The sequence below is a fragment of the Bemisia tabaci genome, chromosome 1 (genome assembly GCF_918797505.1).
Source record: "Bemisia tabaci chromosome 1, PGI_BMITA_v3".
Lineage (NCBI taxonomy): Eukaryota > Metazoa > Arthropoda > Insecta > Hemiptera > Aleyrodidae > Bemisia > Bemisia tabaci.
The window spans coordinates 90,285,769-90,306,465 of NC_092793.1; the positions used below are offsets into that span (position 1 = coordinate 90,285,769).

At 38.2% G+C, this 20,697-nt stretch overlaps 1 protein-coding gene and 1 long non-coding RNA gene across 5 annotated transcripts in view; one reads left to right on the forward strand and one right to left on the reverse strand.

Annotated features, from left to right (window-relative positions):
- Nucleotides 1-19,521, forward strand: part of LOC109034963 (probable ATP-dependent RNA helicase DDX5) — a 60,299-nt gene extending 40,778 nt beyond the window's left edge. For all 4 annotated transcript variants that reach the window (XM_072306459.1, XM_072306458.1, XM_072306460.1 and 1 more), the window contains 3 exons: nucleotides 14,521-14,760; nucleotides 16,242-16,520; nucleotides 18,640-19,521. In XM_072306459.1, coding sequence (XP_072162560.1) covers nucleotides 14,521-14,760; nucleotides 16,242-16,520; nucleotides 18,640-19,130 — 1,010 coding nt within the window. In that variant the 3' untranslated portion in view covers nucleotides 19,131-19,521. The remainder of the gene's footprint in view (nucleotides 1-14,520; nucleotides 14,761-16,241; nucleotides 16,521-18,639) is intronic.
- Nucleotides 10,267-14,514, reverse strand: LOC140226061 (uncharacterized). Its single transcript, XR_011900884.1, has 2 exons — nucleotides 12,451-14,514; nucleotides 10,267-10,483 (listed from the first exon to the last, which is right to left on the reverse strand). It is a non-coding gene; the product is annotated as an uncharacterized lncRNA (long non-coding RNA).
- Nucleotides 19,522-20,697: the final 1,176 nt, after the last annotated feature.

Here is a 20,697-nt window from a genome sequence, read left to right on the forward strand (position 1 = left end):
AAGTTAGAGGGGGTGGAAGGGACTTTTGGATCACCCAGTATAAGAAGTCATATAAGCAGAATAGTATCATTAAAAACATATTAAAACAAGCGAAGCAATGCATTTGTATACTTTCCTTGGTGAATCTCTTCATCTGAGCAGTAAATTTTGATCCGAAAACCAATACATTCCGCTGAAACTTGACCCGAGTTGGAGTTGAGGTTACCAAAATTTTGATAAAAGCACTTAATTCTAAAGAAAACTAGTCTAAGTTAAAGAGTAACTAGACTAAAAATTGGAACAAGTCTTTTTGAAAGATCCAGGGTGAGTGATAGTTTGTTTTTGAACTTGCAGTACCCAAGTTTATTATACTCATCCTATTAATGGTTACTGTGGGAAGTAGTCTCATGATCACATTTCACTGTATAAGAGAATAACCATCGCACATCATCAGGCCAAGTAAACTTTCTTAGGGCATACTGATTGTTACTGGTGACGATTCACAGGGTGTTAACACTTACAGTGTTTCTTACAATTTATTTTTATTGTGTACAAGAGGTAGCAGTAGGGTGCGTCTTATTTTCGTCGTGTCGGATAATTGACGAAGTCCGGGTGGCAATCGGTGCTATCTATGAAAATAATGGGCTGTATTAAATTTGAGCCTATTTGAAGCTTTTTTAGCTGATGCTCAAAGGGATCAAAACTACGGGGCAAAATTACATTGGTTTAAATGGGCGGAAAAACGCTTGATCTGCGAAAATGCGTTTTTTGGATCTAAAATGCGCTTAAATGAAGGAAACTTGACCAGCTCTTAGAGAGGCATCTAGGAGCCCATTCGAAACGAGAAAATCACACTTTTGACCCATGGGTGTGGGTAGGGGGGATCACTCGAGTGCAAGATTGAGATTTGAAGAATTGAGTGCACAAAAGAAAGAATACCATGCACTTTACAAAACGACAGGCCTCCTTAAGTATAAGAAACTCTTTAATAAAGCAAATAAATTTTTAAAAAAGGCCCTTTATCGTGAATCGCGTAAAAACTGCGAATCTTTCATTAGGAATTCTAAAAACAAATCTTCTGCTGTCTGGGAAATGGTCAATGAGCAATTACCAGGCAAAAGCTCACATTCATTGATTGATTCTATACGTTACAATAATACAGATATTAAAGACACTGCTGAAATAGCAAACGCATTCAATGATCACCTTACCTCGGTGCATAAAACTTTCCCAATAAATCCTGAGCACAAGGTAGCACTAAACATGGTGGAAAAATCACTAAAAACCCCTCCTCCGTCCTTTGAGTTTCAACATATATCAATGGAGGAATTGTATTCTTGCATATGCAGTCTCAAGCCCAATAAAACTGATACGGACGGGCACCTACCACCATTCTTTTTCAAAGACTATTTTCCGGTCATCAGTGACCACTTACTCTTATTGCTAAATGAATGTATCTCTAAAGGAATTTTTCCTGACTCTCTAAAACAAGCCACGGTAATTCCTCTTTACAAAAAGGGTTCTAAAATTTATATTTCAAACTATCGTCCCATTTCCATCCTGTCCACAGTAAGCAAAATCTTAGAGAGAATCTTATTCAAGCAACTTCTTTGTCATTTCGAATCAAATGACCCACCATATCATAGACAGTACGGTTTCAGGAAAGGTCGATCTACCACACAAGCTCTTTATAATCTAATTGATAATGTGATTAATGCTTTCGAATTGCAAATTCCGATTATGAGTCTACACTTTTACCTAACTAAAGCCTTTGACCTCCTAAACCATTCCTTGTTACTCAACAAGCTTCAACTTTATGGGCTGTCCTCAAATTCACTAGCCCTCATTGCCTCATATCTTACTGGTCGTAAGCAAAGAGTGAAAAACAACTCTGCTGCAGGAACCATCTTATCCGATTACCTACCCATAAGTACTGGCGTACCGCAGGGCTCAATACTCGGTCCACTATTGTTTATTATATACATGAATGACCTCCCTTCCAATGTTACTCATCCCATTTTATTATATGCCGATGATACTTCCGCTGTAATTACAGATGGCGATGTTAAGCTAAAAGCTCGTAAAGTCTATGAGCAGGCCTGCATGTGGTTTGAGGCAAATGGCCTCCTTGTCAATCAAAAGAAAACTCAGGCAATTCTTTGTTCTGTATCCTCTAGAACTACCTCTTCATTGCCAGAATCCATTTGTATGTTAGATGATAATATAAGTGTAAAATTGGAAACTTCCATAGAATTTCTTGGCATTTATATTGATGCAGGTCTAACGTGGCAAGGACAGACCGACATGGTCGTGTCAAAACTATCAAGGGCCTCTTGGGCCATTCGCAACCTTTCCAGAATTTCCACCTTGAGCTGCTGTCTGGCTTTTTATCACGCTCACATAGTGTCTCATATGGGATATGGGCTTCTTCTTTGGGGGCGAGGCGCTAGTGTTGATCAAGCAGGGTGTCTGCAGGTCTGGAAAACCGGGAAAAATCAGGGAATTCGATCACTGTCTGGAAAACCGGGAAAAGTCAGGGAATTCGATCAAAAACCGGTGAAAGTCAGGGAATTTTCGCAATTCGAACATTTCGCGGCTATTTTTGCTCGTCACTGCCGAATTGGCCGAGTAGCGCGCTCGCGTGGCTGATAATGTGAACTGCTCTGTTCAACCAGTTTGCAACACGGCCGCTAGGTTCGCTAATGTGTGCTTTGACACATTTTTGTTCCTGGACTTAATTTCTTCAATAAAATTTTATTTTATTTTTCTATTTTGATCTTTTCAGTGATCTTACATCCATTCTTCCAAATCAACTTTAAAGATCGAATCGATCTGCCCTATTTAATTTATCTACTTAATTCATGCCAAATGGCAAGATAGACTAAATAGACTTGAATGAAGTTAATTTGCTAACAGCAGAAAATTACAGTAAATAATGATACGAAACTAATTTCAACATAAATGACCAAGGTTTTCTAAGGAGAGTGCCCCAATTTTGAGCAGATGGTCAATCAATGTTTTCAATAAATTAGGAATTTTAATGAAAGTGCTGGAATTTTAGTTTTTCTTTAACTGAGTAAAGAAATATTTAATGTTAACTGCATTTTGCATGAAATTTTTCTGGTTCTTAAATCAACATGTTCACAACTGATGCATCCACCTTGTAGAAATATTATTGGTGGATTATACATATTCTAACAAGCCAACGCTTGTTGAGTATAAGACAAATTCAATATCAACAATAGGTTGATAAAAGGAATGGAATCTATCGAATCAATTGACCTTTTTAAAAAAAAAAAAAAAAAAAAAAAAAAAAAAAAAAAAAAAAAAAAAAAATACCGAACAAGCAAATTTACCTAAAATCGAGAAGAGGCTCGTATTTCCTCTTGATTATAGCAAAATCTACCTAAGTTAGGCACATTTACAACTCTTGTTTTATATTTTAAGAAAAAGAGACTTGTATTTTCAGGGCACTAAGTAATATGCCAATATTTATGAAACCGCCAGGGTGAACTATAGTTTGAATTTTCAAAAGTATACGGGGCGATATGTCATAAAGAGAGCGTAGTAGAGCTTAAAAATTAAATTTTGAAGGTGAATTTTGCTCTGAGTATACCATCTTGGAATTAGCTTTACTTTGAGTATTAAGGATCTCGTTCCTTTCAAAAGTATTACTCAACTCCTTCCAACGCCATGGTAATTCAGAATATGACTTTACAGGGTCATTCCTAAGGATAGGTTTTTTTAATATTTTCTAACTAGCTCATCGAATGGCTAAACCCAAGAAGTCACGGAATTTTGTCATTTTTTGTCATGAAAAACCTGGAATTGTCAAGGAATTTCATTTTCAAAATCTTGTAGACATCCTGTAAAGTGTTTGTCATGCAGAAAAAAATTATCAGAACCATTTTCAATCTTCCTCATAACTCACTTTGCTACCCGATCTTTGTTAAATATAAATTGTTTACCCTAACCTCCCTTTACATCTGGGATTGCCTGAAAGAGCTTGATGCAAAAACGGCTTTTTTCGCCCCCCCTCTGGGAGTTCATCAGACTTTGTCTATTGATTACTCATACTTGAGCGCTTCTTTTCCCAAATTTTCAGACTTCCAAAAAATTTTGGAGTGGAGCTAGGGGGGGTGGAAGTCAAAACCTGTGAACCTCGATATCTCTTGAACAAAGAAAGATATCGAGGTCCGGTTTGGACGAAAAATCGTCTAAAATTGCATACTTTAAGATTCTAAAGGTCGAAATCCCCATATCACATTTTTAAGTCAACATATGTGCTTTTTTCCAGTTTTTAGGTCTAGGAAATTTCTTTTAAACGAAAAATTTACAAAGATCTCAATTTTTTATTTGAACCAAAACCAGTTTTTTACATTGTTCGTCCTTTTCCGCATCCAACGAGTGGTCCATTAAGCTAGGGAACCAAACGGTTCCTGAGTTATGATCGATTGAAGTTTCCGCTCAACGCGCGCCGACCGATTTTCGCGCGCAAAAAAGTCGGATTTGACTGTTATTAGATCAGATTGAATGTTCAAACTGAGCAAAATGCTTTAATAGGGACTCTTGAGGGTCGATGAGTTCAGAAATTACCGATACTTCCAAAAAATTCACGTTTTTAAAATTGCAGCTTTGGACAGGATCACTGAGCGACCGGTCGGCGCTCAGTGGGCCTCTAAAATAGCGCTGCGGAGCTGTAATTTTAAAAACGTGAATTTTTTGGAAGTATCTGTAATTTCTGAACTCAGCGACCCTCAAGAGTCCCTATTAAAGCATTTTGCTTAGTTTGAACATTCAATCTGATCTAATAACAGTCAAATCCGACTTTTTTGCGCGCGAAAATCGGTCGGCGCGCGTTGAGCGGAAACTTCAATCGATCATAACTCAGGAACCGTTTGGTTCCCCAGCTTAATGGACCACTCGTTGGATGCGGAAAAGGACGAACTATGTAAAAAACTGGTTTTGGTTCAAATAAAAAATTGAGATCTTTGTAAATTTTTCGTTTAAAAGAAATTTTCTAGACCTAAAAACTGGAAAAAAGCACATATGTTGACTTAAAAATGTGATATCGGGATTTCGACGTTTGGAATCTTAAAGTATGCAATTTTAGACGATTTTTCGTCCAAACCGGACCTCGATATCTTTCTTTGTTCAAGAGATAGTGAGGTTCACAGGTTTTGACTTCCACCCCTCCTAGCTCCCCCCCCCCCCAAAATTTTTTGGGAGTCTGAAAATTTGGGAAAAGAAGCGCTCAAGTATGAGTAAGCAATAGACAAAGTCTGAAGAACTTCCAGAGGGGGGGCGAAAAAAGCCGTTTTTGCATCAAGCTCTTTGCCATCTCCAGTGCTCTTATTTTGCCTTCTGACCTCCTGCCCAATCATCATTACAACAGTAAGCATAAGAACATTCCTAATAAAATGACTCGATTGAGGCAGACTGAGCAGGATGTCAAATTTTCGGCATTACAGATGTTCAACGCTCTGCCCTGGAGTGAGAAGCTACACTTTCGCAATGCTGACCTAACGTCGTTCTTTATGGGGCTTTCTTATTCAAAAAAGCATTCTATAATCTTCAGGAGCTTGTAGGCTAGTATAATTTTACACTTGTACCTTATGTATATCACTGTATATAACTGTTTACCATGTACCGAATATGATGTGTACCATAGCCTCGGCCAGAGGCTTAATTGTACTAATTATAAATCAACAAAAGTAAATAAGATAAAATATATACATTAATTTCGTTCCAGGCTCGAGAAATAGTATGGAAGGCAACATTGTAAAGGGCTTAGTATAGTTCTCAAGGGCTAAAACAACTATTATACATTATTTCTCATCAAGTTGTGAGATACATTTGTCTCTTTAACTTCGGAACACTTATTTTGAGTTCGATCAGAAAGTCTTAAAAGCGATCTCTTAGCTGCAGGCGCGGCGCCTCAAAACCGGCTACGCCGTGAGTCCGTGATCCCCCTGTCCCCACTATTGGGTCAAAAGTGTGATTTTCTCGTTTCGAATGGGCCCCTAGATGCCTCTCTGAGAGCTGGTCAGGTTTTCTTCATGTAAGCGCATTTTCGCAGATCAGGGGTTTTCCGCCCGTTTAAACCAATGTAATTTTGCCCCGTAGTATTGATCCCTTTGAGCATCAGCTAAAAAAGCTTCAAATTGGCTCAAATTAAATACAGCCTATTATTTTTATAGATGGCACTGATTGACACTCGGACCTTCTCGATTTTCCGACATGACGAAAATAAGCCGCACCCTAAGGTAGCAGGCATGAAGGCACGTCGACATTTTGTAGTGTAGTGGTTTCACCATTGACGTTGTGACTTAGAGGTTCTGGGTTCGATACCTGGCCTGGGGTCCTGAGTGTGATGGTCTTAGGCAATGATCATCTGGGGCTGGGCTATTAAGCGTGGAATTAGCCCCAAAGGCCCCTTGAAAATTGGTAAAAATAAAAATACTTCGTACGAACATGATACCGAACAGATTAAGGCTGTCACACAGTTGGAACTTAATAAAATAATTATTCATAGATGATTTTATGCTGAATCATGATATGAACTTGAATTCTTCTGTCTTGCATTTCGCATTCCCTCTCTCCTAGTAATGAGTCTCACGTTTTTCATGGGTCTTAGCATACAACTCAGATTAAGCTGCTTGAATGTAGCTAAATTTTAAATTCAAGTATTTCACAAGTCTATTTCTATAAGACACTTTTCATCCAGCACTAATTGAAGGATGAACATTCTGAGCAGCCCTGGTACTTCTGCTAAAACCACCCTTCACACGATAACTGGATTTTTTCACCGCACAGTTGCCAAATCAGATTGTAGCTGTGAGCCCGTTACATAATTTTTCTGTGCACATAGGGTGTCTCAAAAGTCTCATCACCAACCCTTGTACAGTAAACAATTAGAGCTAGCGATTTGCGGCATGGACGAGCTGGGAAAGTATTTTATTATATTAGGACGGATAAGCATAACAATCGTGCATTTCTGGAAGAAAGCATGAAACTTTCAGGATATCATTTTTACCTATAGAAGGTTCAATTTCGCAAGTGAGCCCAAAATTCTGAGGCCATGGGGGCCGGGGGGGGGGGGGGCAGGGGGCCCTGATTTCGCTATGTTTTGCCGAATTTTCGCGTTGGATCATCGTGAGAACGCCGTTAACAATGTAAAATGTGATCAAAACCTGTGTAAACGTCATTAATAGGTTCTCTCAAACAGTATCCTAAAATGCTAACACTGTCCGATCCCGGAGCACCCCTCAAAATGCCTAAAATTCAAAATGGCGCCCATAATGAGGCCTCCGGAATATCGGTATTTTCACTTGTGCATATCCTGTCATGTGAGGTGTCGTTTTCCATGTAATGTTGGTCGCAGATTTCATATTTGAAGTCAAAACAACCCCCCGGTCAAAATTGGTGCCCCCAATCCAAGATGGCGTCCAGATTTGAAAGGCAGGAGGGTGCATTTTTTAAACTTTTACGCGATAAGGCAAGTGATATGTCATTTCCTATGTAATTTTGGTCGTAGATTTCATTACTGAAGTCAAAACAGTCCTCCGGTCAAAATTGGTGCCTCAAATCCAAGATGGTGGCCAAATTTTAAAGGCAGGAGGGTGCATTTTTTCAAATTTTTACGTGATAAGGCAAGTGATATGTCATTTCCTATGTAATTTTGGTCGTACATTTCATTATTGAAGTCAAAAAAGCCCCCCGGTCAAGATTGGTGCCCGAAGTCTAAGATGTCGGCCAAATTTGAAAGGCAGGAGTGTGAATTTTTATGAGAAAAATAATCACGTGAGATGACAAGAGAGGTAGGTATCAATTCATACGCATTTTTAGTCAACAAAACGAATCTAAATGAAATATAAAAAGAATCTTTTACACCAAAATGAAACGAGATAATCAAGATGATTGCCATCATGGCTGACAAGTGAAAAATGATGAGCCACTAATAGTGAGGTGTCTTGCTGGTTACTGCACAAAAACTCTGAACTCAATTTCAGATGCCCTAGACTCAGAGGATGAACAATTAATAAGTACCGAAAATAATTTAGAAAACTTTCAGTCGGTTTCAGTTGGTGGGTCTCTACTCCATCGAGTGCGATCGAAGCATAGGCATACTTACGAATCCATTGCACAAACCTATGTTCCATCAAATTGATGAGCAGACACCAATGTTTCTTTACGTTTTCAAAGTGATGTTAAACGCACAAAATCCGAGATGATAGCTGTTCTTGCATGCGTTTACTGGTTGCCATTCAACCCCTCACATCCATAAAATAGGAACAGCAACTTCATTCTGTACGCTTTTATGTGATCCTTACTAGCAAGAATCTAAAGAAAGGTTCTTGGAACCTAATCAAAACCATGAACGGATATAAAGAGCTGGAAAAGAGTAAATCGATGGTGAAACTGCTTAGATACTATTTCGGTTTGCGGTGTTGCAGACTTCTTGTCATACTTCCGTACCTTCATTAAAAAATACTGGAGTCATTTCTTGAAAACTTTGCTTGTTTTCACTCTCTATGTGAGGAATATTCTGTAAAAATGTCAAGCCATGATGTTGGTTTGGTCCCCTTTCAAAAAATAAAATAGGAGCGAATATTTTGAAATCTTGCAACCAAGATACGCACTTTTGCTGTTTAATCGTCGAAATATTACTCCTCAATGGTAGCCAAAAAAATGTGACTTTCGAAGACCTCCGTCATCATATATCGAAGGAAAAATTTCCAGCTTTCAAAGTCTTCATTCAATTAGAGAAATTACCCTCGATATCATCAGCAATGAAGTAGGTAACATTAATTTAGGAGCTACTTTTATACTCAACTGTGGATGGGATGAAGTGATCTGGATGCTTGTCTTTGGGGATGGATGAATAAAAACAAGGAGCTAAGTGGCTTGCCTCCAGCTTCCGGAATCCCCGCTTAAAATTATCCGGTGTAATTGTAAGAAAGGGAGTGACACCATGCTGTACCACCAAGAAAATAATATTTTCGTTCTCAGACTCATGCAGAAGTTCTGAAGAATCCAACTGTAAATACTTACAGAACCATAGGAGGAAGATCCTGAACAGCCTCACTGGGAATGTGAATCAGCATGTGTTGATTACGATTTTCTCCTATACTGACTGGAGAGGGTACGGCAGGTGCGTTGCGTGAAATGTCCTTACCTTCATTGAGAAATTACATGGGCCTAAAAATGAATAAAATAGCTCATTATAGATGCTCCTGTTAACATCATTCCTACCGTGGACGGCCAAACTGATCACCCTCTTAATTATCTCGTATCATTTTTGTGTAAAAGATTTTTTTTACATTTCATTTAGATTCGTTTTGTTGACTAAAAATGCGTATGATTTGATACCTCACTTGTCATCTCACGTGATTTTTTTTCTCATAAAAATTCACACTCCTGCCTTTCAAATTTGGCCGACATCTTAGACTTCGGGCACCAATCTTGACCGGGGGGCTTTTTTGACTTCAATAATGAAATGTACGACCAAAATTACATAGGAAATGACATATCACTTGCCTTATCACGTAAAAATTTGAAAAAATGCACCCTCCTGCCTTTAAAATTTGGCCACCATCTTGGATTTGAGGCACCAATTTTGACCGGAGGACTGTTTTGACTTCAGTAATGAAATCTACGACCAAAATTACATAGGAAATGACATATCACTTGCCTTATCGCGTAAAAGTTTAAAAAATGCACCCTCCTGCCTTTCAAATCTGGACGCCATCTTGGATTGGGGGCACCAATTTTGACCGGGGGGTTGTTTTGACTTCAAATATGAAATCTGCGACCAACATTACATGGAAAACGACACCTCACATGACAGGATATGCACAAGTGAAAATACCGATATTCCGGAGGCCTCATTATGGGCGCCATTTTGAATTTTAGGCATTTTGAGGGGTGCTCCGGGATCGGACAGTGTTAGCATTTTAGGATACTGTTTGAGAGAACCTATTAATGACGTTTACACAGGTTTTGATCACATTTTACATTGTTAACGGCGTTCTCACGATGATCCAACGCGAAAATTCGGCAAAACATAGCGAAATCAGGGCCCCCTGCCCCCCCCCCCCCCCCCCCGGCCCCCATGGCCTCAGAATTTTGGGCTCACTTGCGAAATTGAGCCTTCTATAGGTAAAAATGATATCCTGAAAGTTTCATGCTTTCTTCCAGAAATGCACGATTCTGGGAACTTTTTCCCCTTATCCGCCCTACTATTAGTCCTCTCACACATCATTGTTAAGCATGAAAAATTTGTGATTTAGGTACTTCTTCTCATGTATAATGTTGCAAGAAACTTGATGGTACCACTGGTTTTCTCTGAAATGAACTCTGAAGCTCAAAAAAAGCTTTCAAAGTCGAGGCCGTAATGGAGTGGATCCCCCATGCCACACTAAGAGTTCACCTCTATATCCAGTCAAATTCTTCATTCACAGATAGGGAGTAAATCCTGCGTAGTGATCTACCCCCTCCGCCTCTGTAAATAACAGAAAGAAAATGAAGAAACAAGACATCAACACTGGATGAGTTTAGAAAGAAGAATAATACGAACATACACTAATAAAACTGGAAGAAAATTAAATGGACTCTCCTTTGAGTACCAGATTCTTAAAAAAAAACAAAAAAAAACTCAGAAATATAGTGATATCCCACATACTGTGTAGATTTAAGATTGCGACAAAAACAGTATCTTACGAACACAAAATAAAAAGAAGAAAGTTTAAATTAAATTCATTTCTGAAGCTACATGTCGCATGTCTGGATGACTGATTGCTGTCCACGTCCGATGACTGCACATTCATCTGCTACTTGATGGTGTCAAGTTTGTATCAAAAAATGTTTAATCTACTTTCCCCTCATCTGGAAATCATGGCCCTCAGCTACAACGATAACCACAATTCACAATACAAAATTTAGATGAAAAATATAAAAAACCAGTGAAGAAAATAAAATAAAAGAGGGACGCCAAAAACGACCGTTTTTTGGCACAATTTGGGCCAGCGGGGATTTTTCTGAAACCGGGCCCAAACGATACCTTATGATACCCTAAAACTCTGGTAAAAATTTTAGCTTGAGTATACGCACGGTTTTTGAGGAATGAGGGGGCAAAGTTGCCAAATCGCCATCATTCTGCACAGCATTTCTACAGCAAAAAGACTGGAAAAATGGACGAAAAAGTTACACATTTGATGGGTTTTGGCTGTAAATGTTTTCATTGGGCCACCGAGCATTTAACTGTGTTCAGTTTCAAAAATTTTGGTCACACAGTGGTCCGAAATGGGGAGAAATCATTGACAAATCAGGATTCTTTGTCAATTTTTCAGAAATGGAAGTAAAATTGTTGGTCTGCTGCAGTTTTCATGGCTAATAATGTTCTTATCGGTCCTCAATGCATGAAATTGTGTTCAGCTTCACAACTGTACATCGCACAGTGGTCAAAAATGGGGGAATTAGTGGACAAATTAAGATCCTCTGTCAAACTTTTTAAAAATGAAGTGAAACTGTTGGTCCCCAGTAGACTTTAGATCCCGGAAAAATTCATGTTTTTGATTTTTTTTAATTATTACTACATGTCAGACCGTATTGTTTATAGAACGTTGTTATAGAATGGACTTTGTAGCATTATACCAATAAAATATGCAAACTTTCAGAAATTTAAAAAAGAAATAGTAAAAAAAAAAATTGAAGAATTTTTCCGGGATCTGAAGTCTACTGGGGACCAACAGTTTCACTTCATTTTTAAGAAGTTTGACAGAGGATCTTAATTTGTCCACTAATTCCCCCATTTTTGACCACTGTGCTATGTACAGTTGTGAAGCTGAACACAATTTCATGCATTGAGGACCGATAAGAACATTATTAGCCATGAAAACTGCAGCAGACCGACAATTTTACTTCCATTTCTGAAAAATTGACAAAGAATCCTGATTTGTCAATGATTTCTCCCCATTTCGGACCACTGTGTGACCAAAATTTTTGAAACTGAACACAGTTAAATGCTCGGTGGCTCAATGAGAACATTTACAGCCAAAACCCATCAAATGTGTAACTTTTTCGTCCATTTTTCCAGTCTTTTTGCTGTAGAAATGCTGTGCAGAATGATGGCGATTTGGCAACTTTGCCCCCTCATTCCTCAAAAACCGTGCGTATACTCAAGCTAAAATTTTTACCAGAGTTTTAGGGTATCATAAGGTATCGTTTGGGCCCGGTTTCAGAAAAATCCCCGCTGGCCCAAATTGTGCCATTCTTGGCGTCGCTCTTTATAAATAGAGGATTAACAGAGGTCATAAAAAGAAGGAAAACAAATGGTTTTTCAACACCTTGAACACATCATGAAAGAAAGATGATCACAGCCGAAGCAGTGAAGAAGATTCACTTCCTGAGGAAATCGGACATACTAAGGTGTCAAATTTGAAACTGTTAAAGTCATGTAAGAAAACTGACCTGATGATAAATTCATAAGTGGCTCCTGATTGCGAACTTTGTGAAATTTTTCTTTTCCTTGTCAGAATGATTCTCTAAAAATGTATTCCTCCAAGAATGTTCTAACAACAAGCTGAAATGGATAAGCCAAAATTTTGAAATTCATATTGCAGTTGACGCACACGTCTTTCTAGTTATATTTCATATTTATTAATTGCCTTCAGATAGATTTTTCTCCTTTTGCTCTCTTGTAAAATGTATTCAATTACCTCAGCTTTTTTATCCTCATTTCACCTTTGTACGCATGCATCTTTGCTTCAAAAGATAGATATTTTAAATGTAATTAGAAGGAGTGTGAGGAAAGAAAAACATTACTTTTTAACTGATGTCATCAAATGATACTAAGTCTTTTTTCCCCTGATTTTTCACATTATGTTATCCCTTAATTGTTAACAGCTGCATACCCTGTAGAGATCCTCTGAGATAGTTTTTAAGTGCTCATATGAGACTAGTTCTAACAAACAACTTTGATATCTGAATCGTTCACGTTAGTAATCAGTTGGAAGGGAGATATCAACAGCGTAAGTCCGCAATCACAAATCTCGTTTGCAGTGTCTGAAAATCTCCACCTCTATGTTATTTTTTTAAAGGTGAACAAATTGACATCATTCCTTGAAGTTTATGCAGAATTTTCTTCGCACAGAGAAGAAAAATCACGGCAGTCTTAAAGAATTGCCGTTCAGTAGTTTTTCGTGTAAAAAATGAAGTATAACAGGAAGTCTGCGACTGGGCAAACCGAGTTATGTGATTGCCGACTTACACCGTTGATACTAATGTAATGTTGCAAAGCATCTTAGAACAAGCCTGGATGTCACCTATCAAAGATAGAATTGAATTAAAGCAAGGCGACCACTATTTAAGGACAAGTTGGCATGTTTTTAGTGGAAATCACTTTCAAAGTGCATGCCATCCTCTAAACAGCAAATAGAGGGTATCTCTGATTAAAGAGTCATGTCATATTTATATAACTTCCAGAAAAACCCATTTTAAAATGAAAATCTGCAACGGATAATAAAGAGCAAACGAACTTTTAACATATTCTGACCCAGGGCTTTTTAACATATTTCGTTTTTCAGTGCAAGAAAACCCCCCCCCCCTCAAAAAAAAAAAACTGCTGTGAAAAATTCAACCAGGGTCGAAACTTTTTGCTAGGCTCCATTATGTTGCCCTTTGCCAGTGTTAGCTTGCTGTTATTCGATGACAATGGGACAGTTGCTATAGTGACGGAATCGCGTTTTGAAGGCTCAGGCCCAAGGACTAGTGAAAAGTAATGAGATCTATCTGAACATCTATTTTTCACGTCCGATATTAATGGAGATATCGCCGTTCAAAAAACGCGGTGTATGACGTCATCCACCGTGGTTGCCCATACTGTGGTTTCTTCCACCTTTGAATCAATCAGTGGTACGCCCATTTGCAGTGGTTGCCTCTCTGAAAACAAGGATGAAACCAAGGTGGAAGAAACCATGGTATGCACCACCACTGTGGTTAATATCGTAAGCTATGTTTTATGAAAGGCATTATCTCCGTTGATATTGAACGTGGAAACTTGAAGCTTGGACAGATCTTATTATTTTCAGCTGACCTTTGAATGTATAATATATATGACGTAATAATGATATATATATATATATATATGATGTAAAAATGGTTTATAATAAATTATATATTGTGTTTTGATAATAATCGAACCACAAACCTGCGATAACTGAAAATGGTCCGCTAGCCCAGTGTCAACCTCCCAGCGCACCCTATAATAAATATAGATCCGAAAAAACTGAGCCCTGGTAATCAATCTTTTCCTGACCCCAACACCCTCCCCCCTACCTACCGTTTCCTAACCTTAAGACAAGTTTTACTGATTATGACCATTTTTTCAATCCTCAGCACTAGAGTTAGAATTAGTAATTTTTGCGTTTCGTTTTTGTAAATGCCACCTGGCAGCTGTGCTTTATTCTTTTTTTCAAATGAGCGAAAATTTTATGTTCACAAATTTTCACATTTTTAAACTGACCGATTCATTTGTTGCAGATGTGGATGATGTAAAGTTTGTTATAAATTATGATTACCCGAATTCATCCGAAGACTATGTTCATCGTATCGGACGTACAGGCCGCTCAAACAAAACAGGCACTGCATATGCCTTCATTACACCTGCCAATGCAAGACAAGCCAAGGATCTCATTAGTGTTTTGGAAGAAGCAAATCAAAGGGTTAACCCCAAACTCTTGCAATTAGCAGAAATGGCACGGACAGGAGCTTTCTCCAGAAGTGAGTTGGAAGTTTTTGTCCCTAGATTTTCTTTGCAGTTTAAGGTATCTGCAAGTCTGAAAAATCTGAAAAGTCCAGTCAAGGATATATATATATATATAACTTCTTAAAACTTGCATACTAGTGACTTACTTGAATGCATTGTTCTAAAAAAAGCTCTTCAAGAAGAACTCCAAGAAGAGATTCCAAAGTCTTTTTTAAAGTGTGTGCAGAAAATATCGAAAGGATTAAAGCTGACCAAGACTTGCAAGCATAATTGGTTTTTCTTGTATGTTAAATTGAAGAAAAATGATAAGGGTTACACTCAGAAAAATAGGGAAAATTCACTCTGGACTTCGAAATTTCCATGGCAAAAATAGTTCGATCTATGAGGTCCAAATACTGGATAGGGCGTTATAAGGTATCTGCAAAGATCCCATCAGGTCGAATAGTTGCCGGTACTCCATTCCAACTTAAATAATTAAATGAAATATACTTGCAAATTTAAGGTACGCTTTTTTGATAAGATTTCTTGTCCACCTGATGTTTTCTGCAAGTAAGTTTTTTAGTTCGGATTTAAGTTTCCTGACGGCAGAAGACCTATGATCAAAAAAGTTGAGATGCGTGTTCACTTCTATAGATCCCACCTTTTTCTGAAATTGAAGTGGAATTCATTAGGAAAATAATCTTGATCAACCTCCTTAATTTAATTTTGTTGTCGTTCTTTTTGAACAGAGGGTCAAATTGAAGAAGGCGCATGAACATGATCTTAAGTCAACTGCTTTGTCAAATGAACACTAGAGCTATTATGCATTCCTGTCTCTCTTTCAGTAATTTTGGATCGGTGTACTTGAATTAGCAGAATATTTGAAAGAATTTTTAATTATGATTTCAACTGATTCTCTTTTATTGCAATGTAGAAAAATGAATCATCTCCATTTAAAGTTGAAATTCTTTTTATAGGGATTCATGTCATTTGTTCATTTTACCTTTGTTTCCCGATCACTTGGCTTCAGATTTTAGGTTACTTCAGATAACTTGGATAACTTCAGATTCAGATCCATCACCTAGCAAGACCTAAAATCTGAAGCCAAGTGATCGGGAAACAAAGGTGAACTTAACAAATCATCTCCATGTCGTACAAACTCAGTGCTCTTTAAATTTGAAAATTGTGTTATTTTATTTATTTCCAACAATGTACAAGGGAGCCTATCATTCACAAGAAAAAGAAATAAATACAAACTCTGACGATTGGCAAACAAAAACAGGTATAAAGTAATCATTTGACTAAGTTTAAGTTAACATAACTGCATCTAAATCCAGAGAAAAAGAAGGCAGAATACAACAAAGTTAAACAAATTGTTTGCTTACTTCTTTTTTTCCAACTTTAGTCTCTAATACTCCTTTCAAAACAATCAATTCCTAGCAGTAAGTAACCTCAAATCAAAACCGAACAACTTTGGTAAGTGTAGAAATTTTTTCTTTCTTATCCTTGGCTTTAGTGAAGCGTGGCGGTGGCGGTATGAGGTCACGAGACTCAGGTTTCGGCAGAGGAGGCCGTGACAGAGGTAGTTTCGGAGGCAGAGGAAGGGACAGTGCTAGTGGATTCGGTGGACGCGGCAGAGACAGCGACCGAGGAGACTTCGACAGAAAACGTTCAAGCGAGCAAGCTTTTGGCGGCGGTCGCGGCCGTGGCGGATCACGCGATGATCGCGGTGGTCGTGGAGGCTTCGGCGGTAACCAGAGTTATGGAGGAAGTGGAGGCTATGGGAACAATCAAGGTAGCGAATCTTCAGTATTACGCATTGATGCACTTCCGAAAATATTCTCTTTGCTGATTCAATTTTTAGAGGAACCAATTATGTACGTCTAGTTGAATAACCATCATCTTCATCCTAGGCTGGTGAGGCACCAACTGGACTATATTTGCAATGCATACTATTGGACTATACACTGACAAGACTAGACACTGGACTACATGCTATTGCCGACTCATCCCTAAAAATTCTCACCTGCGATAGGAAGTTAATGCCTCATTCATTGTTCTTGAACAGAAACAGACTGTCAGAAATAGTAAATAGTGAATTAGTAAACAGTAAAGTTGTGTAATTTATTCCAACTGATCCCTTAACTGAGCCACCAATTGTACTGATTTTTGTTCATTTGATAGAAGACAACAAACAACGTTTTTGTTTTTGTTTTGTTGATCCAAACAAAAACAGCTCATTTAAGGAACAATAGATGATGATAAAGTTAAAATGATTTTAAAATAGAAAAGCCGCCTATGGTTTGTTTTAATAGCATTTCTTTTTCACAAAAATTTTCGGATGTATCAAGAGTACCACTGATTTACTCCTCTCTGTATTCTTAACTTAATCTGCTCAGCTGAAAACCCCGCCAACTTGGAGCTATCGCTCAGTCCTGTTTTTTTGCCAATTTGATGGCAAGTGATGTCCACATCACTTGAAATCTAATATCTTTGTTAATATCTTTGTTAGGAGTTACTTTTAACAATTCTCGTTGTGCAAATTGTAACCTATGTAAAATTTGTATAATGTAACATGTATCAGAAAGCTTAAATTCCCACCTTATCTAGTGGTTCATTCAGTTGATAAGTCTGTTTCTTTATTTGCTTACCAGGGGGCTATGTGGATGCCACGCAGCCCCCGAGGTCGCTTCGTTCCGCTCATGTGCTAATTCCAATAGAGTAGGCTCATCCAGGGACTATATCTTATCAATAGCCAAAAGCGAATTTCCAAACTATGAAAGGAGATGAATTATTAAGAAATTAATAATATATCCTCAGAATTATTGAAAAAATCAGTAATAATGACAATTTAAAATAGAAAAGGAAACATTTTTATAAAGAGTCATTCACAAAGAATAATATGATCAGGATTATTGAGGGAGTTAATAATAGGTACTTCACGACGAGAAGGAAAATAATTTTACAAAGATTACTCCATGACTCATTGAGAAAATCACTGGAATTACAGGAGTAAGTGAAGAAAAGGAAAAATAAGAGAACGGGAGGAAAAAAAAACCAAAAAACCCAGCTAAACCACACAAAAAAATGTGTTGCAAAGTCATAGAGAAAACTGACCTGAACTCTTCAGGAAACTAAATGGTCGGCAAAAAGCTGGAAGGGAAAGTGGGGGTGGAGTAAGACCTCTGTTTGAGAAAGGGTAGCGGATTGAATGGGCGCAGAATGAGCAGGAAGGGTTGATGCAGTGGAAAGGGTTGCGGACACGATCAGCGTTAGGTTGTAAAGTGTTAAAGCTTAAGATTTCTGGAAAATTTCGCCGCCGCGATTCGCCGCGAAATTTTTAAAATGTGCCTTGGAATCTGAAAACCAGACAGAGGCACCGATCATAACCCCCTGATCACGAAAATTCAAAGCGAAATAACGCGAAATCGGCCATTTTCCGGATTTATCGCGAAATTGTTCGGAATCCGTGAAATCACCGCGAAATCATCCAAATTTATCCGCGAAATCTGCGAAATCCGTACATTTCTGTGAAGTTTACGAATGTATGATGTAAGACGAAATTTGCCACGCTTTTTTTTCAAAATAAGAAATTACGGAGTTTTTCTGAGCATTGGTCGTCATTGGCTACTAGCTATCAGTGTTCGCCAAAGGCATCAAAAAGTTAGCAACAGATATTTTTTAGTCAAGAATAAAGTGCTTCTTCTGTCAAATAGGGTTAGAGAGAGACTGAGCGATGGCTCGTTAAATAAAATTAAAAGCTTTATTTTAAGTTGTCAAACGCTTAAAGCGCTATAAAAATAACGGCGAAATCAGCAAAAATAACAGCGAAATTCGGGAAAAATAACCGCGAAATCGGGGGAAAATAAAAGCGAAATTTTCCAATGTCTACTTATGATTTTTTGTTTGCGTAGGAGGTTTTGGCGGTGGAAACTCCTTTGATCAAAGCAGTGATGGCGGCGGCAACGGGTTTGGAGGTGCTAACTCTGGCGGTTACGGTGGAGGCGGCAGGAATAGCTTCGGATCAGAAAATAGTAGCTTTGGGGGTGCCAGAGGCGGAAGGGGAGGCGGCCGTGGTGGTGGAAGAGGCGGAAGCGCACCCAGCACCGATAACGGAAGGCAAAGTCGATGGGATAATGACCAAAAGAAATCTCGTTTCTCCGACAGCAACAGTGGCCTCGTCAAGCAGCAAGGCGGTGGTGCCATGGTTGGCGCCAACTACGGAGGTACTCCTCAACAGAGTTTCAATCAACCACCCCCGAATTTCGGAGCACAACAGCAACAACAGCAGTATCAAATGTACAATCAACAAGCGGCAGCGTATGCTCAATACGCGCAGTATGGTCAGCAGCAGCAGTACAATGGTTTCCAAGCATTCCAACAACCTCCGCCCCCACCCTCTTAGATTATAGGCAGTAATCCAGTTTCATGATTCCATTGGGCCAGCAGTGTAACTGCTGAAACGTTTTCTATTATGTCCGCAGTAAAAGAAGGATAGAAGATTTTGACAGAATTGTCAAGTTTGCTACATAGTTTTTTTTTTCTTTTCTTTTTATCACCTTTGATCTATCTAAGAATGAACATTTCCTAGTTTTCTTCGTTTTCCATTTTATTTTTTCTTGTATCTCCTAGATTCTTATTCAGTAATTGTATTTAAGAATTGGAAAATACCTATATGTTTATCTTGTCTAGGAAACGTCTTGCAATGTCTGGCTGATGCTTGACTATCATTTTCCTATGTACTTCATATTCATGTGCACTCAATCATTCGTCTTTAAGTAAATGTCAGAACCCAATATTGTTTTTCTTTTTTTATCACCAATTTTTAATTTACCTGGACATAGCTTCCTTAATTATAAGTAGCCAAAATATTCAGAAAAGTATACTGGTTCTAGGGAAATATGGGTCTGTCCTGTTTAACAAAATAAAACAGGGACGGAGCTTCACTGAATGCTGGACCAGATAAGAATAGTGTAGCTAACTCGTAATTTCTCACTCCAGTTACTATGAAACAGGGTTTAAATAGTAGCATTTTTTATCATTTTCTAAAACCATGTAAACAAAACTTGGGAGCAAGATGTAGGCACGCACCAATTACTCACCCTGTTAATTCCCCTAAAATATTACTCAATAAAAAGGAAGAAGATAGGTACACATTAGAATGAGCAAAAAACTTTATTCTGGGTACATAATCAAATGTAAGTAATGTGGTAAAGTTTGACACAAGTATTTTCAAATGGAGTTTAAGATAAATCTAGTTATTTAACGATTTTTTTGGATTTGCTCGGATGGGAAATGATTGTTTATTTCCAACCAGGCTATTTTCTAAAATTCAAATCCACAAGAAACAGGCCAGGCACCAAAGGAATGAATATTGAATTAAGTGCTGGAGATATTTTTAACAGACGTATTATGAGGTTTGAAAATAAGGGTTAGTTTTGCACCATTTCTGAGGTGAAGGCTTTAGCCGCCTTCTTGGATTTTTAAGCCTAAAATCACTATTTTTCCGGTTTTTGATCTAGAGGTCTGTTTCAAAGTCATTTATTTCGTGAAAATATCGTAGTGCTTAATTAAAGCTAATTAGGTTTCCTAAAAGGAAGGTCGTATGCAAAATAGTGTTGCCCACCGTTTTCGAGTGAGGAGCGTCGCAAAGTAGGGCTTATATGGTGAAAATCGACCAAAAACGGTACTTCTGAGTTTCCAGTGGTCTACAACATTGCTGAAAATGATGATATAGGAAAATACTCATTCCGAACCTAAAATCTATGATTTCTCAAAAATAAAGCCTTGAATCCAAGTGCGTGGGGGGGGGGGGGGGGGGGATGACTCCGTGCCGTGGCGAGCCGCTATTCACGAACACCGTTCGTTAGTAACGTTCAGGAGTGTGGAATGAAAAATTGTTTCAAGTTTTGAATGTAGCGTAACAGAACTCATTATGAAACTTCTTTTTTTTAGATTACCTGGTTCCTTTC